The sequence below is a fragment of the Candoia aspera genome, chromosome 1 (genome assembly GCF_035149785.1).
Source record: "Candoia aspera isolate rCanAsp1 chromosome 1, rCanAsp1.hap2, whole genome shotgun sequence".
NCBI classification, from domain to species: Eukaryota; Metazoa; Chordata; class Lepidosauria; order Squamata; family Boidae; genus Candoia; species Candoia aspera.
The window spans coordinates 271,333,555-271,356,925 of NC_086153.1; the positions used below are offsets into that span (position 1 = coordinate 271,333,555).

General features: G+C 43.7%; 1 protein-coding gene across 1 annotated transcript in view; it reads left to right on the forward strand.

Moving 5' to 3' along the window:
* Positions 1 to 23,371, forward strand: part of CREB3L1 (cAMP responsive element binding protein 3 like 1) — a 133,083-nt gene that overhangs the window by 69,335 nt on the left and 40,377 nt on the right. The window contains exons 3-6 of the mRNA XM_063289667.1: positions 6,325 to 6,485; positions 10,104 to 10,182; positions 18,997 to 19,154; positions 21,928 to 22,077. Of these exons, the coding sequence (XP_063145737.1) occupies positions 6,325 to 6,485; positions 10,104 to 10,182; positions 18,997 to 19,154; positions 21,928 to 22,077 (548 nt within the window). The remainder of the gene's footprint in view (positions 1 to 6,324; positions 6,486 to 10,103; positions 10,183 to 18,996; positions 19,155 to 21,927; positions 22,078 to 23,371) is intronic.

The window sequence follows — 23,371 nt, forward strand, 5'->3', positions numbered from 1 at the left end:
CATTACTAAAAGCCAAACGACCTTTCCTGCCTGCCTGCCTGCCTGCCTGCCTGCCTGCCTGCCTGCCTTCCTGCCTTCCTTCCTTCCTTCCTTCCTTCCTTCCTTCCTTCCTTCCTTCCTTCCTTCCTTCCTTCCTTCCTTCTTTCCAAAACAGCGATAGACTGAAGGCATGAAAATAGCAGTCTGGAATTGAGAGGATGATAATGGTAACAATAATATCTGTATATTTCCCTTCTGTGGATATTAATTAACAGCAGCTTAGGGGAACAATTTATAATTTATATTAGGAAAACTGAGGGAGAGTTAAATCCAACTTTATCCAGAATCCAAAGCAAGATTTTTATGTATATATGTTTTTTTTGGGGGGGGGGGGAATATTTTATTTATTTATTTATTCATTAATTCATTCAATTTATATAGCCGCCCATCTCAGACCAGTGACTCTGGGCGGCTTACAATAATAAAATGTGGAGTTCCGTGGATGAAATAATAGCAAATTAAATGTTTAATGGTTTACAAAGAATAATTTTCAGAGATTTAGTTAAATAATTAAAAAAATAAAAATTATAATTCGTTTTAGGGGTTCACTCTGAAACAAATATATCTTGGAAATGTTTTTACTGAATAAACAAAATAGTGTCTTCATAATTCTAAAACAGGATTATCTGTTAGGAAGATTGCCAAGAAAATTAGGAGTGAATCTCATATTGTTGTTTATTCGTTCAGTTGCTTCCGACTCTTCGTGACTTCATGGACCAGCCCACGCCAGAGCTTCCTGTCAGTCGTCAACACCCCCAGCTCCCCCAGGGACGAGTCCGTCACCTCTAGAATATCATCCATCCATCTTGCCCTTGCTCGGCCCCTCTTCCTTTTGCCCTCCACTCTCCCTAGCATCAGCATCTTCTCCAGGGTGTCCTGTCTTCTCATTATGTGGCCAAAGTATTTCAGTTTTGCCTTTAATATCATTCCCTCAAGTGAGCAGTCTGGCTTTATTTCCTGGAGGATGGACTGGTTGGATCTTCTTGCAGTCCAAGAATATACACTGTTTATATACATATACAGCCTCTCCTCGTTTAGCGACCACAATCTGTTCCTTATATTGGAAGCCAAATGGTCGCTAAGCAAACCATGTAACCAAGAGAGATAGAGAGAGAGAGACACTGCAAAGATCACTGGTTGCTTCCAGCTCATTCAGATAGTTATCTTGTACAGCTACACCAGCATTACTCTCACTCCAGCGTGTGTTGTTCTTGTCAGGCGCACAAAATTGGGTTGTAAGTGCGCAGATTGGTCAGATTTTAAAAAAATTACTGTCATATTTGCAAGTGGTCACAAAACAAGGTAGCTGCTAAATGAAGAGTGGTGGCCTGGAAGTCTGTTCTGTTCAGAGGGGCTTGTTGAGTTTATTATTCTTTTGTGGGTTTGGATGCTTTTCGTTTTTTTGTAATTTTGTAATTTTTGTAATTGTAAGATTGCTGAGGATGAATGTTTTAGTTGGTTTGTTATGTTTACTCACTTGTAACCATGATGTCCTGGGAGGTCCTTGCAGCAGGATGATGCCATGGAACTACAGGCAGTCATCAGTTAACTACCACAATAGGGACCAGAAAAATTGTTGTTAAGCGATGCAGTCATTAAGTGAAGCATCATGTGACCACATCTGATTTTATGACATTTTTTGTGGTGGTCATTAAGCAAACCACTGTGGTTAAGTAAATCATGTGGTCATTAAGTGAACCACATGGTCATTAAATGAATCGTGCACTTCTCCATTGATTTTGCTTATTGGGAACCGGCTGGGAAGGTCACAAATGGCAAGCATGTGATCCCAGGATGCTGCAACCATCCCTCTTTTGGGGGAGATGGGCAGTGGCTAAATTTGAAAAATAAATAAATAAATAAATAAATACATGCCAGTTGCCAAGTGCCTGAATTTTGATCATGTGACTGTGGGGATGCTGTGACGGTCGTAAGTGCGAGGACTAGCCATAACCACCATTCATTCAGCACTGTCGTGACTTCAAATGGTTGCTAAACGAATGGTCATTAGGTGACCTTGGGGGGGGGGATGCTATTGTCATCAGCGAGTCACTGAGGGCTCTTAGAGGCTCTGCTGTGCAGATAAATGGATGTGAGACTCTGGCTTAAATTAGGCTTTAAGGAACAGTTGGGATTATTGGTGGTGTACCGCCCTCCCTACCCAGCATCATCCCTGCTTGAGCATTGCATTCCATTGCCGGGTTGGCAGTGGAGTTCTGAGGCTGATGGTCCTTTGGGAGCTTAACCTGCCACCTGGCAAAGTTGAGTCCGGGGTGGTTCAGGAGTTCATGCCCTTCATGGCAACCATGGACCTGTCCCACATGATAGAAGGCCTGATGCATGAGTTGCACGCTAGATCTGTTTTTTGCCTCCCACAGGGAGAGAAGGCCTGTTCAACTGGCCTGCCCCAGGTGACTGATGGACCCCGTTGGGTTCCATAGGGAGCTTGGGTTTTTTCCCGAGGACCCATCAGGCACTTCAGCCAAGATCGTGGTTGCAGTCTGGAATAGGCACATGTTAATGAAATGTGAGAATAACCTTGGAAAATGGGGGTGGGGGGGAGGGAGAGAAATGCCTCCTAGGGAATGATCAGATAAATGGGGAAGGAGTCCACAACTGAGTAATGGGCAGAGAAAGAAACTTAGAAAGGATCCGCCCTAACTTGGCAGGCATTAAAAAGGGATGGTGGGAGATTTGTACTTTCAGACTTGCAAGGTTCTGTTAATGTAGCCTAACAATAAAGTGGAAGTAGCTTGTCTGGTCGTGTTTCCTGTCTGGTTTACCTGGGATGGCTGACGGCATGTGATGGAGGCCTTGGACCAGATTGCTCCTATGCAGCCTCTATCTATGCACCAATCTTGGGTTGCTCCTTGATTTTCTGAAGAGTTCTGAGAGATGAGACACCAGAAGCAACGTTTCAAGTGCCGTTGGAGGAAGAGCAAATCTGACTGAACACAAGTAAGAGCCCATATTTGGGCCTACATTGTGGCAATAAGGGTAGTGAAACATAATTATTTCTCCACCCATATTGCATCTGCCAATAGCCGCCTGGTAGAAGCTCTGGCGTGGGCTGGTCCATGAAGTCACGAAGAGTTGGAAGCAACTGAACGAATAAACAACAAAAAGCCCTGTTTAGGGTGACCTGCTCCTTATTAGGGGTACTTGGGCCACAGGATCATCTCCAGGGCCATGGTAAAGAATAGTCATGCTATCTGGCAGACAAAGTTGCTCAGATTTGCTTGGAGTTGGACTCCGACTGGGCAAGTCCTAATGAGTTGCCCAGGGAATAGTCTTGTGATGTTATCTGGACTGAATTTGTTATGCCCAAGGAAGTGGACAAGGTCCTTTTGTCTGTTAGTCCAGACATCTGTTTGTTAAGTCCTGGCCCCTCCTGGGTTATTAAACCAGTCTGGGAGGTGACCACAGGATGGGTTCATGCAGTGGTTTCTGCCTCTTTGAGAGGGGGTGGCCCCACCAGCCTTGAAAGAGGTGGTGGTATGCCCCCTCCTCAAGAGGTCATCACTGGACCCTTCCCTGCTGGAGAATTATCAGTCAATTTCCAATCTTCCCTTTCTGGCAAAGGTTATGGAAAAGGTGGTTGGACGATAGCTACAGAGGATCTTGGAGGAAACAGATTATCTCCACCTGTTTCAGTCTGGCTTGAGGCCAGGGTACAGTACAGAGACAGTGTTAGTCACACTTGTCAATGACCTTTGGCAAAGCCGGGATGGGTGTGGTGCATCTATCCTAGTGCTTCTAGATCTCTCTGCGGCTTTTGATACTGTCAACCACTGTATCCTTCTGGACTGGCTGTAGGGATTAGGAATGGAAGGCTCTGTGCTTCATTGATTCACCTCCTTTCTCAGCGGTCCATTCCAGTAAGTGTTCAGGGGGAGGGAGATTGCGTCTACACCCCCTCATGTGTAGGTTGCCTCAGGGCTCGACACTCTTCCCTATCCTATTCAACATCTACATGAAACCACTGAGTGAGGTTATCCACCAATTTGGGTGAGGTATCATCAGTATGCTGATGATATCCAGCTTTATGTCTCCACCCCAAGCAGCACAGGTGAAGTTTCAATGTATTGACCCAGTGTCTGGAAGCTGTTCAGGACTGGATGGGGCAGAACAGACTTCAACTCAATCCTAACAAGAATGAGTGACTCTGGCTGTTAGGGCCCCTGGGTCAGGAATGTCACCATCTTTGGTCTTGGATGGGGCTGCACTTCCCCAGTCAAGACTGGTGCACAACTTGGGGGTCCTTCTGGACTCGCATCTACTGCTCAAAGAACAGGTGGCAGCTGTGGCCAGGAGGGGCTTTGCACTGGTCCATCCTGTGTGCCAGTTGCACCCTTTCCTCGATTGGAAGGCCCTTCAGATAGTCATTCATGCCCTGGTTACCTTACAATTGGATCATTGCAATGTGTTCTATATGGGGCTGCCCTTGAAGACCACCCAGAAGCTACAGCTGGTTCCAAATGCAGCAGTGCAAGCAGTAACAGGAGCCTCTTGGTGTGCCCATGTGTCACCACTGCAATGCAAGCTGCATTGGCTGCCAGTTGGCTTCTGAGTGCAACTCAGTGTGCACTTATATGGCATAGGGCCTGGAAGGGACAGCTTATTTCCAATCATTTCTGCCCACCCGGTATGTTCCAGCAGAGTGGATGTGCTCCAGGTTGCCTCTATTAAATGTTGTCATCTTGTGGGACCAGGGAAGCATGCCTTCTCTGCTGCAGCCTCCACCCTCTGGAACAGCATCCCCCCAGAGATAAGGACGGCACCCTTTCCTCGGGTTCCGAAAAGCTTTGAAAACCTGGCTTTGGTCCCAGGCCTGGGACTGATGTTTGTTATTTGTTTAAAGGCCCTTGTTTTGTTTTGTGGGTTTTGTTACTAAAGCATGTTAGTCTGGGCTGTCTGTTGATTTAATATTTTTAATTGTCTCTTTTAGTTTTGTGCACCACCCAGAGTCCACTGGAAATGGGTGGCCAATAAATATAACAATAATAATAACAATATATTACAGTGTTCAATATCACACTAAGCATTAGTTTTGCAAATTTTAGAAGAGTAGCCATGTCCATTAGTTATAACACAAAGACCAGCAGGATATTAAAGACTCAAATTTATTGTAGAATAAGACTTTTGTGAGCAAGATGATAATTCATCACATTGGACAGTATCCATAATCTGCCATCCTTTCAGTCTGTTGGACTATTGCCCATTATCCTTAGCCAAGATAGTCAGGCTGATATAGGAACTAGCTAATGAAAGCTGAGGTCATAGTTAGTTAGTCTTTAATACATCACAAGTCCAGGGGCCAGCTTTAGGCTAAGGCTGAGTAGGCACTGGCCTGGGACGACAAACCTTAGGCACCAATGCTGCCCCTCCTTCCAAATCATTCTAAAAATGCAGATCTTTGCATTGGTGGGAGGTGGCATCTTCAATCAATGTGGCCTAGGGGCACCATAAACCTTTGAGCCAGACCTGGTTCTTTTTTAATTTCACAGAAATTAACTTTTCAACAGAATCTGGCACAATATATGCTGACTGTATTCCTTAGCACACCAATTAATTTCCTGTCTTTCTTAAGGTCTTCAGTGTCTCTGATCATCACTATTGGGCTGCATCAAGTTTCCAATATAATTACACTGAACATTGTCCATTAAGGACATGGCATTTGGAGTTATTGGCTTCCTGATTTAGAAATCAGAGGGGGGAGGAATTATGTAAGAAATCCTACCTCAAGCATGGAAGGACATGTGCAGTTCAGATACACTAACTTGAACCAATTATTAACCAAAAGTTAGTCACAATTTTGTTCTTGAGAAGAAATGTTTTTTAGAGTAGAGGAGCACAACCTGAAGTCAGGGGGCTCCATGTTCTCCCCCTCAAACCTTTGGTGTGATCTCAGAAACCTCCAAAAGGCGTTACAAAATTGTCATTTTTATTGTGACAGGTAGGAAATGTTCAAATAACTGCTTATGTCAAATGAAATTAAGATTCATTTCCAAAACTACTTGTCTTTGGAGTGTACTCCTGGCACCTATACCAAAGGTTTAGTGCAGGCTTCAGCCTGGAAGTTGTTGCATATCTCTACATTAGAGTTTAATAGAATATCTTTTTTGTTCTGAAACAACAAAGCTTATTGTGGTGCTTAACTAGTTGTAAGATCCCTGTTCCTTCAGGTTTTCTTCTGCCATGGAAGAGGATGCACCCCATTATGTGGTACAGTGCTTCTCATCACAGAGCAAGTACAACCTGACGGTGATGTGCTTCTGTTCCCAGAATTGGAAAATGGTATGTGGTCCCTCCAGCACAAGCTATGTTCCATCATGGTGAAGCAGGAGCAGAACATGGTGCCAGAAGTACCTGAGACTCAGCTGCCAGCTCATGCAGTTCCCATGATGAATCTTAACCCACTGCAAAGGTTGCCAGCCCCCAAAGAGGTGAGTTCATTGAGCCAAGAATATCTGGGACAATCAGAGCATCAGGACTTCAGAACTTGGCATTTCTGGCAATTTCTTCAGTCTTTCATTCTAAGTGGAAGGGCTACTACAAGATGGAAGGTAAAATATAAAAATAATGGCTAGTTGTTCCTTATTTTAATCACTGCTGATTTGAAATAACCACATTTTAAAAAGTGACATAGCAGAGGGGAAAGTGGACAGTTGAAGCATAATTGGACAAGGTGCTTTGGATGCTGATTCAGAAATGGCAAACTTTATGGGAACTGCATTGAACTTCATTAGGGTTGCTAGTCCAAACAGTGGACAGGATTGTTATGATCAGCATAAATGCAAAAATACAGCCAAAATAGAAACTATAAAGTGAAACTCCTGCAAAAGTTCCTAGTGGTTAACCATCCCATTTGTTTCTAGCTTATAACTGTTTTGTCTACAAATAATGGAAATCACCTGGATGATGGAGAACTCAATTTTTTCTATTCCGAAATGGAATAAATTTAATAATTACAAGGTGACCAATTTCCCAGAAGAGACAAAACTTCTAATGTACTAGTCCAGCCTTCTGCAATTATATATTTGACCAATTCCCATCACCACGAGGCACAATGGGAATATTGGGAGTTATTGTTCAATACATCTGGATTGTTGGCAGATTGCTGGGAAAGCCTTTGGCCCAGGAGAGATCAGAAAAGTCACACACACCAGGCATTTCTATAAAAATAATGTATTTACAGAAAGCAAAACAAAAGCAAAACATATTTAAAAGTCTTGGGCTCTCAGTGAGAGCAGCTTGACTCTCTACATGTCTGCACGAAAGGAAAGAGGAACTAAAAACAAGTCTGGGCAGATTCCTCCCCCCCAGGTGATGCAGCCATCAAGCACGTGAAAAGGAGACAATTAAATTCAACCTCTTCACCCGGCCAAAATGATTAGTTACTATAGCAACCTTAATCTGTAGTAGGAAACATTAACATGGATGACTGCATTAACCTTTTCATCCTTTGCTAGTGATTTTGCAGAAGAAGAGGTATTTTCTACTGAACAACTTCTCTTTTGTTGTTTCATAAAAATACAATTTTTATTGCTGATGACATTTCAAAGATGCTTTTCAAAGATCATAAATCCAGGATAGTATTCAAGAAGCTGAAATGGAGATGCCAAAGTTTAAACAAATCAAGTTTTGGTTTAGACATATTGAGTTGGTCTTCTTATAGGTTGCTTTCCTCCTAGAAGCCGTTGCATCTGTTGGACTGTTAAGGTTCACCAGCTTACTGTATATACTGTAAAGTGTAGCAACCTTGTCAATGTGAAGTCTTTTATAACTCCCAGAATAGCTATCAAGTGTTAGAAACTTATAGTCCAGCACATCTGTAAAATACCAATTTGGGGAAAGCGGCAATATATGTTGCAAGATGAGGAATCAATAGTCCCTGGGCCAGATTCAACTCATGATGTCTTTTCAACCTCTTTCCCAGTTTCTTCCCTCCTTTTTGTTGCTTTTCCCTCTTCCACCAGTTTCACTATGGTGGTCAGAGGCATACTGAGTACCTCCAATAGGCATGGCACAGCCTCCCCCCTTCTACTGACCATTGCTATTGGGAAGACCAATGGAACAGCAAACGTCTGTGGGGTGTCAACTAGAGGCATCTGAGAACTTCTGACTCAGAGTGCCAAATACCCTCCCTTGTTCCTTGCTCCCAAATCATACAGTACAACATCCCTCTCCTCAAAATAACTTCAATTTATATTTGCATAAATTAGTGATGTTTCAAGGAATGTCCTGAAGGATATGGTAGTAATTTTTTCCCACTGTATTTCACTGCCATGGGGTTATTTTCAAAGGGTATATGTGATCAGATGTGGCCTAGAGGGTTGAGAAAATGAATGGTGTGTAAAACTCAATAAAATCACCTGTTCTGCACTTTGAAAGATGAGATTTAGAGTCAGTCTCTCATTTATTTTTACAGCCTTCTTTCTTTCCCCTGTGAAGTAAGAGAACTCCCTTCATTTAAACTCAATTGTGGGTTATCTTCCTGTTACTTACTGTGGATAAAAGTAAGAGGATAAAAACAAGGCCACCATTCAAATCAAACTTGTACACAAATCTTCCTCTGTTGCTTTAACTTTGAACTCCCTGGATTTCCAAATGCAGATCCATGTGGTGTGTGTTTGACAACCATATTAACTTCTTTTGCCAGGCTGTGTTTACAGTCTGAGACAGTGTGAAATATATCTGTTTAATGAAAACAAAAAAATCTCTGGCATTTGGTGGAAAAAGAAGGCTGGTAAGAGAAGATCACACTGGTGCAGCTGGGAATTAATGTTAATTCTTCATCTCCTTCGATCAGAAACAGCTGTTAAATGGCCCTGCAGAAAGTCCAGTGAACAGTAGAGAGTATTCTGTATCACCAAAGTTTTTGCAAATGAATCCTATGCAAATTGCAACAAATCAAAGAACTGAATCTGGATAAGGGGACCTTTTTAGGGACAGGAAGGAGGTAATGGCAAAAATGACTGTCAGTTATGGAAATGCTGTCTCTGCAATGCACTTCTTTATCACATGTGCACGATGCTCACTTTTCTTTGCCCAAATGCTCTCTTTTTTTTATTGTATCTTCTCTGGAAACAAGCAAACAAATTTGGATGTTTTCCATATGGGAAACATATGCCCATATGGGATCAATCTTTAGTATGCAAGTTGATAAAAAAGGATGACCAGAAAAAGAACCCTACAAAAATAGTGGCTGCAATCACTAGGCATGTTGGTATTCACCACAGTTTTTATCTCTGTTGGTTTAGCCATAACTAAGCTGCAGCTTTTGCACCATAGCATGTATGCATGTATCTGGGAACTGCCATGATTCAATAGAAGAGCACAGGCTCTGCACAGACAATGTACAAAGGCTACCCAATTTATAAGGTGACCAATGTCTGGAGAAATGGCAAATGCTTAAGCAGAAGAAACAGGAGGCAGACAAGGTCCCATTGTGGAAGTATAAATGGATACTTTACTAGTTTCCTTCAGTGACATGTTGTCCATACTGAGAGGTTATAACACACTCTGTACATTTCAGGCAATGGCACAGGATTCAATGACCCTTGATACACCAGAATATTTTGGTGTGTTCTATTGCCAACTTAGGCTGCTTGCAGCTTTCTCTTCTGACCAGAGGCCCAGTTGGTGCAAGGAGCAGATTATCAGCACCTGATTTGCAGGGCTACTAGTCCGAATCCCAAAGCACCCAAAATCAAATTCCTTCAGGATTCTTTTCTATCTATCATGCAATGTGGATAAGTTAATGCCACTCACGGGAAAAAAAAAAATAAGCCCACCTCTACATACCATAATATGCAGGTGAATAGTAACAATAGAGGGTAGGTGATCTCTAGAAGGGTGAAGGTCCCACCATCCTTGTATGGAGACCTATTGTCTCAGGATAAACCTGAGATGTATGTAGCCTGGCTCCAGAAGCAAATGGCAAGATACAAAAATGCATTAAGTCCTTGCAAATGATGTGATCTTGTAGGGAAATCCATGATTCTTCAAGGCAAGAAATGCAAAAAGTCTTTAACTAAAGTACTTTCTCTATTGTTTTACAGGCTCCTACAGAAATGACTACCCAACCTGTAATCAAAGCTGAACCCAGAGAAGTGAACCAATTTTTAAATGTGCCAACAGGTGAGAAAATTGGCTCTCTTGCTGAGATTTCAATGCTCTCCAGTTTCATATCTGCTACTATTTTTCCAGATCATCCTCCTTTTTTGCCATTAGGGTAAACTTCCAGATATGATGATGATGATGATGGTAATGAATTAAACTTGTATGCTGCCCCACTCTCAAAAACTCTGGGCAGCTCACAACAATCAAACAAAGAAATTACAATAAAATCAATAAAAGATAAAGATAAAAGATGGCAGCTGTGACAGACCAGATGGAATGAAGTGAGGTGTCTCACTCTCCCTCGCCAAAGGCCTGGGTGAAGAGCCAGATCTTCACAGCTCTTCTGATCAACCGCAGAGTGGGAGCCATCCAGATCTTGGGAGGAAGCTCATTCCAGGAGGCAGGCAATGCTACAGAGAAGGGGTACTTCTGGGGTCCCAGTAGATGACTCTGTTTAATTGAAGGAACCCAGAGCATGCCAACCTTGCAAAATCAAATTGACCAGGCAGATACTATGGGAGACAGACAATTCCTCAAGTAACCAGGCCCTATGCCACGTAGGGCTTTATAGGTAGCGACCAGCACCTAGATCTGTCTCTTTGAAATGGGTTACTACTAGTGTGTGATGGGCATTGTGAGGATAGTGACATTAGCAGTGGGAATATAGGATTCACTTCTAATCTTCTTTTATCTCATATTTGCATGCATTTCTGGAAGATAAAATGCAAATCAATCCAACAGCAGCTATCAGGATTTACATACTATCTATTAGACATTAGTGTTATTAACTCCAAATTTCAAAATTGAGCAGGAGCATGTATCTGCCCTATCATTATAAACAGTTAATTAACAGAATGCAAGGAACAGTTTTTAAAAGAGTTGATGTTCATAGCGATTTGATTGGGACAAATTCCATTTTCTGGATTTCATTTTACAGTGCAGACTATGTGTTTTAATTATATCCTTTTCTTTCACCAATGTTATGTCTGGCCTAAGTGATGTACCTGTGAAATGCAAGCCTTGAGGACCTGCAGTTTTGGAAAGCTGGCTTAAAAGCTCAAATTGCCAGCCTTTCTGGAGTGAGAATCAGTAGATTGTTATTTTTTGTTTTTTAAAAAATAAATCTACATTTCCTGTAATTTTTAAAGGTGAGGGTTTTTTCTTGGGTCCACCAGATGTCCATCATCTTAACACCTTTAGAAGGTAAAACATTGGGGTAATCTGCAATAATTAGACTTTGAGACGTATTTCCTTAAGTGACACTCTTCATATCACACCCATCACTAGAATAGCTGAGCACCTTACAAAAGTTAAGTTTTAAAGAAGGCAGAGTTCTAAATGAAGACAGTAAAACCTTGCCCAGCTTCAGTAGTCTTATTTGAAACCTAGCCGACATTTATCTGGCTTTTTTGGATTAGAGACATTAGCTGCATGTCATTGGAAGGGTATTAGCAAATGCTGCCAGTTTTTAATGTGCTTGGTAAAAGATCTTAGCTTTATTTCCAGAAAGATAATGATAACAAGAATTCTGCTTGGCAGTCACTAACACTGCATAGAGGGACCTGTTTAGCCAAATGAGCACATTTATTTATTTACTTTAAAAATGTAATGTCCTTCCTAAGTACTGGAAATTCATATTCAAGTAAGCAAACAATAATTTACAGAAAATATTAGGCTCTCTCGAATGTTTGGCTCGTAATGTATCCCAACAGAACAGGCTTTCTTTATAACATAACCATTAGCAAGAGCACCATCTTCTGTCAGCAGCCCAGGAAATTTAGAGGATTCATGGGAGAGCCAGCAGTTAGCAAATCCAGGTTCTGGCAAATGACACAGGAGAACTTGTTCCAAAAGACTTGTGGGACAACTCCCATGATTGGAATCTAGCAACTGACGGATGTAACTTATTCAGAACCAAATAGATGCAGCAGTGGTAATATTCTCGGTATACACCTGCACATAAATTCAAGAAAGTGTACAAGGTAGCTCCATGGAGACCACGTGGAGATGTAGATGAAAGAAAAGGAGGTGGGGAGAGAGACAGACACACAAGATTGGGGTCAATGTCTATCACATGCTAACAGACCTAGGACAGGATGTGGCTGATCATGCTTTCCTGAAAGAAACTGTAGATATCTCATGAATGCAAGAATTAGCGGTGATTGATAGCTCCATCTGCCTTGTTATCTATTGTGAGGTAAACTCCACTTAAGCTTCAGACTCTTTAATTCCTGATATTCTCTGGGACAATTTCCTCTTTTAGAAGGTAGAGGAAGAAACAAGGAAATCAGCTTGATTTCACTGATTTTATCTTAGCCATAGGCAAGGCTCAGTAAATGAAATCAAAGAAGCAAGCACTCACGCAGTATTGGTGGGGGTATCTGTGGGGGTAAGGGTAAAAAAAGTGAAGATAGTGGATGTGACCATGTAATTGAAGCCCTGCCCTCTTTTTGTGTATATGTGACCCACACAACACATGTTCAAAAGGGTCAGGACCTCAAACCTACAGTTGTGCCTGCCATCTTGATTTTTTTGAGTCCTTCCCTATGGATGCCCAAGTACTGGCCTGTGAACAGCCCCATAAGGCTCTTTGATAAGTCACTTATACCCTTTTCAGTCCCAAGATCTGAAAGCATCTTAAACCTGGAGGCAAGTTCCCACTTGTCCTGGAGCATTTGTTATGCAGCTGAGGTAGGCCTTTTTCACATAGGATCAAAATAAGAAAATAGTAAGCCTACTGTAATGATTGCCTATTCTAAAACACTCTCAGACTCATGAGCAGGAATTCAAAGATATCTGATTTATTAAAGAATAGTATGCAGGATCACAAAGAAAGCTGAGAATGATAAAAGTGCGCCAAACGCAAACTAAAAACCCTCGGTGCAAATGAGATCCCTCCCCCCATAGAATCTTCCCAAGTTCACAATTCCAGGTGCTCCTAACGGCTTCCTGTCTGCGGGAAAAGCCCTTGAACAGAGCACATAACCCAAACACATTCCATTGTAATGAACATAGATACAGAGCTTGGTACAAGGTTTCACAGCAGCTCCCTTCCAACAGAAACACGTGTCAGCGCCATGGCATGTGAAACATTACAATGTACAGTGCACATTGAAACAGTGAACATGACATACTGCCCCCCCAAAAGAAAGAAAACACTAAGCAGCAGGCTTCAAAGGGTAAGCCAAGTGGAAACGGAGAATTAAATCAGGAGCATTAACGTGGCGAGCAGACACCCATTCAGGATGAGGAAAATGTTTCCATCGGACCAGATACTGGAGGGTGCCGCGAAGCTTGCGAGAATCAACGACCTCCTTGACCTCAAAGTGCTGTTGGCTGTCAATCATGATCGGAGCAGGAGGAGGAGGTTGGGGATGCCAGCAGGAAGAGTAGTGGACAGGCTTGAGCAAGCTGCAATGGAAAACAGGGTGCAAGCATTTCAAATTGTGAGGCAGGTCCAATTTAACAGTAACTGGATTGATAAGACCAACAATAGGGAAAGGACCAATGAACTTGGGAGCAAGCTTTCTAGAGGGTTGTGGTGACTTGATAAATTTGGTAGATAGATACACGTGATCCCCAACTTCGAAGTCGTGTTGTAAGGAATGATGCTTATCAGCTTGAAACTTATAAGCAGCCTGGGCATCAGCCAAAGCTTGTTGAATCACCAGCCAGGAATCAGCCAGCTTAACAGCCCAGTCAGAGGCAGAACATGTTTGGGAAGGGGGTTGTGGCAGTTCAGGGATGGGAACAAAGTCATGACCAGAAACCACACGAAAAGGGGTTTGCCCGGTACTTTGATGGACAGCATTGTTGTAAGCCACTTCAGCAAAAGGCAGCAACTCCACCCAATTGTCCTGATGGTAGTTAATGTATGCTCTAAGAAATTGTTCAAGGGTGGAGTTTAAAATCTCAGTAGATCCATCAGTCTCAGGATGGGATGAGGTGGACAGCACCTGTTTGGTGTCAATCAATTTTAAAAATGATTTCCAACACTGGGAAGTAAACTGTGTCCCGCGGTCACTGATCGAACGGGAGGGGCTACCGTGGAGACGGTAGATGTGGATGAGAAATAGGCGCACCAATTGCGGGGCAGATGGGATGGATGCACATGGAATGAAATGTTTGGAAAAAAAATCTTTTACAACCCAAATGACAGTTTTCTTCTGACTGGGAGGAAGATCTACAATAAAATCCATAGAAATCTCAGCCCAGGGACGGGACAGGCTGGCCACAGGCTGCAGAAGCCCCTGTGGTTTCCCCCCCTTATGTTTTGACATTGCACAAACAGGACAGGAAGCCACATAGTCTTTTACATCGTGTCTCAAGGTAGGCCACCAGAATTGACGACGAACCAAATGCAATGTTTTAACAAAACCAAAATGCCCAGCAAGTTTATCATCATGGGAACGCTGTAAAATGTCAGGTCTTAAAGTTTCGGGTGCATAAAGGCGGTGTTGCACCCATGCCAGACCGTTTTCAAAAGAAACAGTGTCTTTATTAGCTAGCAACCAAGTGTCAGATTTCAGCGCCTGGAGAAAGTCCTTCTGTAACTGGCAAGGAACTTGCACTTTCCGCTTCCCAGACTGGGCTGGGGGCGGGGTTGCCTGCGCACGGGTCTGGCTCTGAGTGACAGCAGCTAAGCCTAGTTGTGGTTCAGTGAGAACAGTCCCAACCACATACGCCATGTGGTCAAGGTCCTGAGGTAAATGTTGACAAAGCATCGGCCAGAAAGTTTTTCTTTCCCAGAATAAATTTTAACTGGAAGTGAAAGCGAATGAAAAATTGAGCCCAGCAAATTTGTTTAGGACTGAGACGCCGGGGGGTGCGGAGGGCTTCCAAATTCCTGTGATCGGTCCAAACCTCGAAAGGGCATTTAGCACCTTCCAGGAGGTGACACCAGGCCTCCAAAGCAGCTTTTACAGCAAAAGCCTCCTTTTCCCAAACATGCCACCAGCGTTCGGTTTCAGAAAATTTTCTGGACAGATAAGTACAGGGTTTTAAGTGATTTTCAGAATCTCTCTGTAACAATATAGTCCCAACTGAGGAGTCAGAAGCATCAACTTGGACCACAAAGGGGCGTTCAGGATCGGGGTGCTGTAGAATAGGCTCAGCAGTGAAGAGGGTTTTCAACTTCTCAAATGCTGCCTGGCATTCAGGCGTCCAATTCAGCACTGCCCCAGGGTTTTTTACTTTGCGTGTCTCCCCCAAGCCCTTGGTACGGAGTAAATCAGTGAGGGGCAAAGGAATCTCAGCGAACCCCTGGATAAATTGGCGATAGTAATTACTGAGCCCAAGGAAACTTTGCAATTGCCTCCGGGTGCGGGGACGTTCCCAACTTAAAATCGCCTGAATTTTTTCAGGGTCCATTTCAATGCCCTTGTCAGACACCCTATAGCCCAGATAGTCAAGTTGGGTCTTGTGAAACTCACATTTGGAAAGCTTGGCATAAAGTTTGGCATCTCTAACACCTGTCTGAGGAGGCGTTTGTGTTCCTCCTCGGTTTCAGTGTAAATGAGAACATCATCTAAATAAACCAGGACCCCTTTAAACAAATGATCATGTAATACTTCATTAATCAATTGCATGAAGACTCCGGGCGCCCCTGCCAACCCAAAAGGGAGGACTTTGTACTGAAATGAACCCAGTGGGCAATTAAAAGCGGTTTTCCAGTCATCTCCAGCTCGTATGCGGATGCGGAAATAGGCTTCAAGAAGATCGAGCTTGGAGAAAATCTTGCCTTTAGACAAGTGAGCTAACATGTCCTTCATGAGCGGAAGAGGGTACTTGTTGCAAATTGAGACAGAATTTAACCCCCAATAATCCATACAGAGTCGAAGCCTGCCATCTTTCTTTTCCCAGAATAGCACAGGGGCCCCAACTGGGGAATTTGCAGGTTCAATAAACCCCCTTGACAGATTTTTGTCAATAAAGTCCCATAATGCCTCAAGCTCCTTCTGAGTCATTGGATAAATTTTTGGCTTGGGCAATTGAGCGTTGGGAACCAACTCTATTGCACAGTCAGTTTTCCGATGGGGGGGGTAGCTGATCTGCTTCCATTTCCCCAAAAATGTCTGCAAAGTCTTGGTATCAATCAGGCAAGCCCTCTAAATGTGCCAAGCTAGGGCGCGGCATGGCGATTGCAGCCCTTCCAACTCCCGCACGTGAAGCTCTCTCCGCTGTAGGAGCTTGGTAAAACCCATCCTTAAAAGTCATAGTTCTGTGTTCCCAGTTTACATATGGGCTTCAATAGGTCAACCAGGGGATCCCCAGAATTACCAAGGGATTGCCAACAGGTGCCACTACGAATTTTAAAGTCTCACGGTGGCTTCCCATTTGCATTGCGACAGTTCCAGTGAAATGGGTTGCCGCCGCCCCCCTCCATTGAACCATCCAACTGTGTGAAGATCAAAGGCTGCTGGAGGGGGAAGCTAGGCAGGTCCAAAGCAGCAACCAGATCAGGGTGAATTAGACACCTGGAACACCCAGAGTCAACTAAAGCTCAGACTTCTGTAGTCTTTGTGCGGGAGCCCACTTTCACTTTTACTGCTAAAGTGGGACAGTCAGCACTCACCATAGCATCCTCACGCCCATCCTCCCCCACCTGCCCGCAGGCGCTCTTCATGGCAGGTGGCCGGCGTTTCCCGCTGGCTCCTTAGAGTCATCTTCAGCCTCTCCCAGGAAGTAGAATACTTCCTCAGCGTCGGCTGCACCCTTGGCTGCTGTCATCCGCCACGAGGGGGGCAGTGATTTGTCCGGCAGCTTGCCCGCTCGATCTCCAGCCTTGGCTTTTGAGCAATCAGCTGCTCGATGCCCTTCCTTTCTGCATCGGAGACACTGACCCCTCGCATAGCGCTGATCTCTCTCCTCTTCCCAGGCTCTATAGCCTGGCCGGGCAGCAGTTGCAGCATTTCGGGGTCCCCTCATGGTGGCTGGTGGTTTTTCAGGTCATCTGGTTTGCATGAAGGTATGCTGGGCATGCTCAGCCTTGCCGGCCAGACAGATCCATTCGTACAATGACTCTGGGTCGTCTCTACACAACGCCCACCATAGGACGTCCTGGTTGAGTCCCTCTTTAAACCGTTCTATTAAGGTTGACTGAGACCAGTCGGGGATTTTCCCAGCTAAAGCCTTAAACTCCAGGGCGTAATCAGCTACAGACAGCTGGCCCTGGGTTAGATCCTTCAGTGCTTTCTTAGCTCTTGCCTTGGCCAGAGGATCCTCAAAATGCAGCTTTAATGCCCACATGAAGTCCTCGAAATACTCAAGTTCAGGGGAGTCAGCCTCACTTAATTGAACATACCAGTCAGCCACTCGGCCCTTCAACTTGGTGGCAATGGCAGTTATCTTAGCCTCTTCAGAAGGGAAGTATGCTCCAAACTGCCTCATGTAACTTTTAGTCAGAAAGAAAGATAACTTGGTTGGATCCCCATCAAACTTGACAGAAAAGTCTCTCACCCCTATTCCTGTTGGAGCGGAATCGGTGGCTGCTTGAGTGGTTGGGCCCCAGGTTACAGTAGTTCTCCCTCTTCAGGGTGGGGACACTGGTGGTTGAGCCCTGCGGGGTGGAGATTCATCCCGGAGCCATCTCCAGCCCCTCTCCGCCGGCGGTCTGGGTGGGAGGACGGGGGATGGTTGCATGAAGCTGGGATCTCCTTCGCGCCTCCCCTGACCCCCCAATGATAGAGACAGATTTCTTAACATGTACTCCATCGATTCTATTTTGGCCTCCACCACTCTTAGCCTTTCAGGGGTTTGAGATTCCTCCCTCCCTCACGTTAGGCTGTCTCTCTGTTGATACCATGGTAGATTCTACATCTGGGGTCAGCGGGAACCGATACTTCCAGGATGCCTGGGATGTCCCTGGCTGGGGTTCTCCCATTTCATCCCAGGTGATCAACTCTGTGGGCGATTCGCTGGGTGCCGGTTACTCTGGTTCTCCTCCATCATCAGATTCCTCCACCTCAGGGATGGAACTCGAATCCTGCCAGAAATCTGAAGGTTCTGGGGTGAGGCTCAGTTCTCCGCTCTTGACCGTTGACTCGGGCATCATGCTAGCCGGCTCCTCAAGTCCCCCAGTCGTGAGCTTGGACTCGGCCATCGTTAACTATTTTCCCTCACAAGAAACTAATCTTGGTAGGAGCTAACGGTACAACTTTGGTGATTCTCAGCTTTATGTAACGATTGCCTATTCTAAAACACTCTCAAACTCATGAGCAGGAATTCAAAGATATCTGATTTATTAAAGAATAGTATGCAGGATCACAAAGAAAGCTGAGAATGATAAAAGAGCGCCAAATGCAAACTAAAAACCCTCAGTGCAAATGAGATCCCTCCCCCCATAGAATCGTCCCAAGTTCACAATCCCAGGTGCTCCTAACGGCTTCTGATGGTCTGCGGGAAAAGCCCTTGAACAGAGCACATAACCCAAACACATTCCATTGTAATGAACACAGATACAGAGCTTGGTACAAGGTTTCACAGCAGCTCCCTCCCAAACAGAAACGTGCGTCAGTGCCATGGCATGTGAAACGTTACGATGTACAGTGCACATTGAAACAGTGAACATGACACCTACTGCTAAGTAAGGATGATGAGATGTTAACAAATGATGAAGAGAAGGTAGAACTCCTGTTTTGTTTCTGTCATTTCCCAAAGAGCAGACTGCCTCTCATAAATATGGTGCAACTGGTGAAGGTTCAGATTGCAGTTCAAACTGACTGGAACTGGTTAGATTTATAGCCTTCTTTCGCCAAGCAATTTTTTTCTACTGTTATCCATGAGCCAATCTGTGTCTGCTGTTAACCTGTCTTCTATATTTTTCTGCCTTAGATGACTTGGTGCAGATGCCACCAACACCTCCCAGCAGCCATGGCAGTGACAGTGATGGATCTCAGAGCCCAAGATCTCTGCCTCCCTCCAGCCCAGCCCGCCCCACTGCTCGGTCTTCTACAGCAATCTCTTCTTCTCCACTTCTCACAGCACCACATGTAAGCAAAGAGAATAGAGTTAGGGCTTAACTGCAATGCCAGGTTGCCCTGTCACCTGTATGATCCAGCAACCATTTTAGGAGGGCAGTAACTGAAAATGTTGCTCTATACTGTATTCACCCCTGCCCAGTGCAAATGCAACTTCTGGTTTTCTTGCTTCTGTCACCTCAAGTGCTGCTGTCCAGACTGCATGTTTTCTTCTAGGCCAGCTCTACACTTTGGCTTCACAGAGACAACACTGACCCTTCAACTGATTCCAAAGTCCCTAATTTATCAATAGTGCTGGAATAGTCTGGAAGATAGTTACTATTTTCCTTTTCCTCAGCTATTTAATTTTTCACTAGGCTTTCTAACAGTGGTGCACCATGCACCAGTGGACTTATTAAGGTAAAGGTAAAGGTTTCCCTTGACGTAAAGTCCAGTCGTGTCCGACTCTAGGGGGCGGTGCTCATCTCCGTTTCTAAGCCTTGGAGCCGGCGTTGTCCCTAAGGACCCGTCCATGGTCATGTGGCCGGCATGACTCACGGAACGCCGTTACCTTCCCGCCGAAGCGGTACCAATTAATCTACTCACATTTGCATGTTTTCGAACTGCTTGGTGTGCAGGAGCTGGGACGAGCAACGGGAGCTCACCCCGTCGCGCGGTTTCGAACCGCCGACCTTCCGATCGGCAGCTCAGCGGTTTAACCCGCAGCGCCACCGCGTCCCTTAGTGGACTTATTAGTAAGGAAAAAAAAACTCACATCGGAAAAGTCGGTAGCTGAGGAAAATAAAAACAGAACTTTAACAAAAAGTCTTCTGCTGACTTTTGAGCCAGCAATGTTCTATATGTTAAGCATGGGTTATAACCACTATACTACTGCAGCTAATAGTATCTCCAGAAAATAAGTGAGAACTACAGGACAATAGGAGAAAAAAATTAACTTGGAATATATACATTTAATTTATAGACACACATAAACACTTATAGCAGTGTTCACAGGGGTTCAAAATCAGCAAGATGACATAGAGAATTATGATGCAAGCCCCAGCCCCAGCCTACCATCTTGCTGATTTTGACCCCACCCTCCACAGATCCCATTGCATACACAAACACATGAATATAGTGACACCTATATTCAGTATGACACACCTGCAGGAATGAAAGCGATTGGCAATCATCTTACTGGAACAGAAAGTTAGGAGGACAGAGCAGCTGGAGAATTGTCCAACAGGGGGATGTGATAGCTTGTACTCTGACAAGAATAAGAATGAGTGGTCATCTCCTTGCTCAAAGCATGAGATTCAGAATGGGTCTTAGACATCTAGAAGAAGGGTAAAAGGTGAAATCACTTCATATATTCACACACTGGCAGAACCATAATTTGCTACTAATTAAGAGTATTTCAGGAATCAGGAAGATAAAAATGGTGCCATCATAAGGTATTTATTAGGGTCTGATATGCCTGAAAGCAAAGCTTGTTCAGAAATGTAGAACTGATTGTCATCAAAATGCTAATGATACTTAGCTTTGCCTTTCTTTTCCAACTCAGCTTAGGGAATCCATGGAGTTTCTGGATGGGAACTTGAGATCTGTAATATAGTAAAAATAGACATTTAAGCTTAATTCTGATTAAATGAAAGCTGAGGAAGCCCTCAAGATACCCTCTTCCCCAATTCCAGTCCTAGTTTTTCACCCATCCATCCCCATGCCAGCTTTTCTCCCTCCTTCTGCTCTCTTTCTGTCCCCCAAGCAGTGACATTGGTGCATTTACTTTCTGTTAACTTTAAAAGGCTTCTGATGCACTGCAGAACAAGGCTAAAGTTGCATCTGTTACCTTCACATTTTCAGAAGGCCTCTTCTGGAGGGAAGAGGAATGGAGGGGATAGGATGGAGCCCTCTAGGTTTATAGTGCCAGGGGCTGGACAGGACCTCTGGGTTAAAGGCCCTAAGCCTTGCTCTAAGAGCTACTGAGTAGAAGCACTCATGATCTATAGGGCCCCTGGATCTGTGGTAGGGATTTAATCTGTTTTAAATTCAGTTGTCCAATTTGGGGGTGTCCTGGATGTGACTATGCTTATTGTGTGTCAAACAGCTGTGACCAGGTACGCTTCTGCCTAGTTTCATCTGCTCCACCAACTGCATGGGTTTTTGAAAAAGGTGATTCTGACCATGTTCATACATAAACCTACGTTTTGTTGAGGCTAGGTTGCTTCAGAATATACTATACTTCATGGACTTGTGTATGAAAGCTGATCAGAAAACTTCACCCCATATAAGTCACTTAACTCACTTCAAGTTCTGACTAGAGCTGGATTTTTTGAGTGTGTGACTCTGTTGGTACACATTTGAGTTGTTTTAGATCTGCACTTCAGCCATTATCATTAAAGGCTTAAATGGCTTAGGGCTTAAATATCTCCTCTCACATAACACTAAAATGCAAACAAGATTAGTTGAGGAAGCCCTTCTAAATCAGGATTCATGAAGCCATATGATTATGGTACCTATGCTGAAGAACTCTCTGGCCCAGGAGACCCATCTGATCTCTCCTTAATAACTACATTGCTTAAAATGTGGTGTTAAAGCTGTATGGTTTTAGGAATTATTTAAATATCATTGCATTTGAATATACAGGAATTTCCTCCCCTTTCCCTTTTTTTCTCATTCCTTGACATCCTCTGTTCTCATGGTTACAAAGTAAGACTTTGACAATGCATTATTTTGCACAGAAAAACTGGGGTAAGATGATGAAGCATATCTTGGAAAAATGGTTTGCTGTTGTCCTTGTTTCCAGAAACTGCAAGGGACTTCAGGGCCACTGCTCCTAACCGAGGAGGAAAAGCGCACCCTGATTGCTGAGGGCTACCCCATCCCAACCAAGCTTCCTTTGACTAAAGTAGAGGAGAAAGCACTGAAGAGAGTAAGGCGAAAGATCAAGAACAAGGTCTGTAGCAGTAAAAGACTACTAAAGAGCAATGCTAGAGAGGCAGGGGTGAGGGATGTATAAATATAGATATGGGTATTATCTTTCATTTCTATTAACCCAGTAATATTAAATCATGCCATGATTGGCCTTTCAAAGCCACCATATTACTTTGAGGAGGGGTCAAGAATCTGAAGGAAGAATTCCAGAATAAATTTACTTTTGATTGTCTCTCTACTGGCCTGCCAGTCTACCTACACACCCACCTGTCTCCATATGATCAGTGTGCAAAGTGCTTGCAGAAAACATATCCCTGGGGAGACTATAATCTAAAATTCAACATAGGGGAAACTTTAAGGAAGCTGAAATAAATGGAGGACAGAGAAAACCATAAGGTGACTAACAGGAACTAACATACTGTAGATGTAGTCGTGAAAAATCTTAATATTACTATAAAATATGTGTATGCATGTCAAGATAAGGCTATGCCAAGCCATTCCTACATTTTTTCATATCCATAATCTTACTTCCCATGCCTTGTGTAGGCAGTTTTCTTTTAAATAGACAAGGAGTCCTAATGGTTAAGGAGAAAAGCCTGTAGATCAGTGTTTCTCAACTTTGACAACTTTAAGATGTGTGGACTTCAACTCCCAGAAGCATGGCTGGCTGGGGAATTCTAGGAGTTGAAGTCCACACATCTTAAAGTTGCCAAGGTTGAGAAACACTGCTCTAGATGGATAGGTAGTCTTGGAAAGTTACATAAATAGGAAGGCTTTATTAGAGTCAGAGAACTACACTTATACCCTGAAAAAGTTTGTCTTTCCCTCACTTATTCCTCTTTTCCCACCCAACCCTATTTAAGTATTGCTTCTGCACAAAATTTACTCACATCTTCCTCAAGTCATCTACCACCAGTGTAACATTATGTACATGCATGGAATGTAAATGGCTGCATGGAACTTCAATACCATGCTTCTGGGTATGCAGGGTATGCACATAATAATGGTCTGTAACTCCTTAACTCAATGCACCTTTACCTGGGATTTAATTATACCTGTGGAGGACAACCACGTGTTCCCAGGAAAAGTTGTTGCTGTTTTAAGAAATTACAGACAGATGCTACATAATGCTCTGCACTCTCTCTGTGTGTATGCATGTATTTTATATACATATACATAGAATTTCCTGAGTTACATTGGGAAAAACAAAGGCACAAATAACCATTTATGTGATGTCATGTGTGATGACATTTGAGCATCTATATGCAGAATTTAGAAACATTCTAAAGTGGTAAAGGCACCTTCAAGTCCAGCTC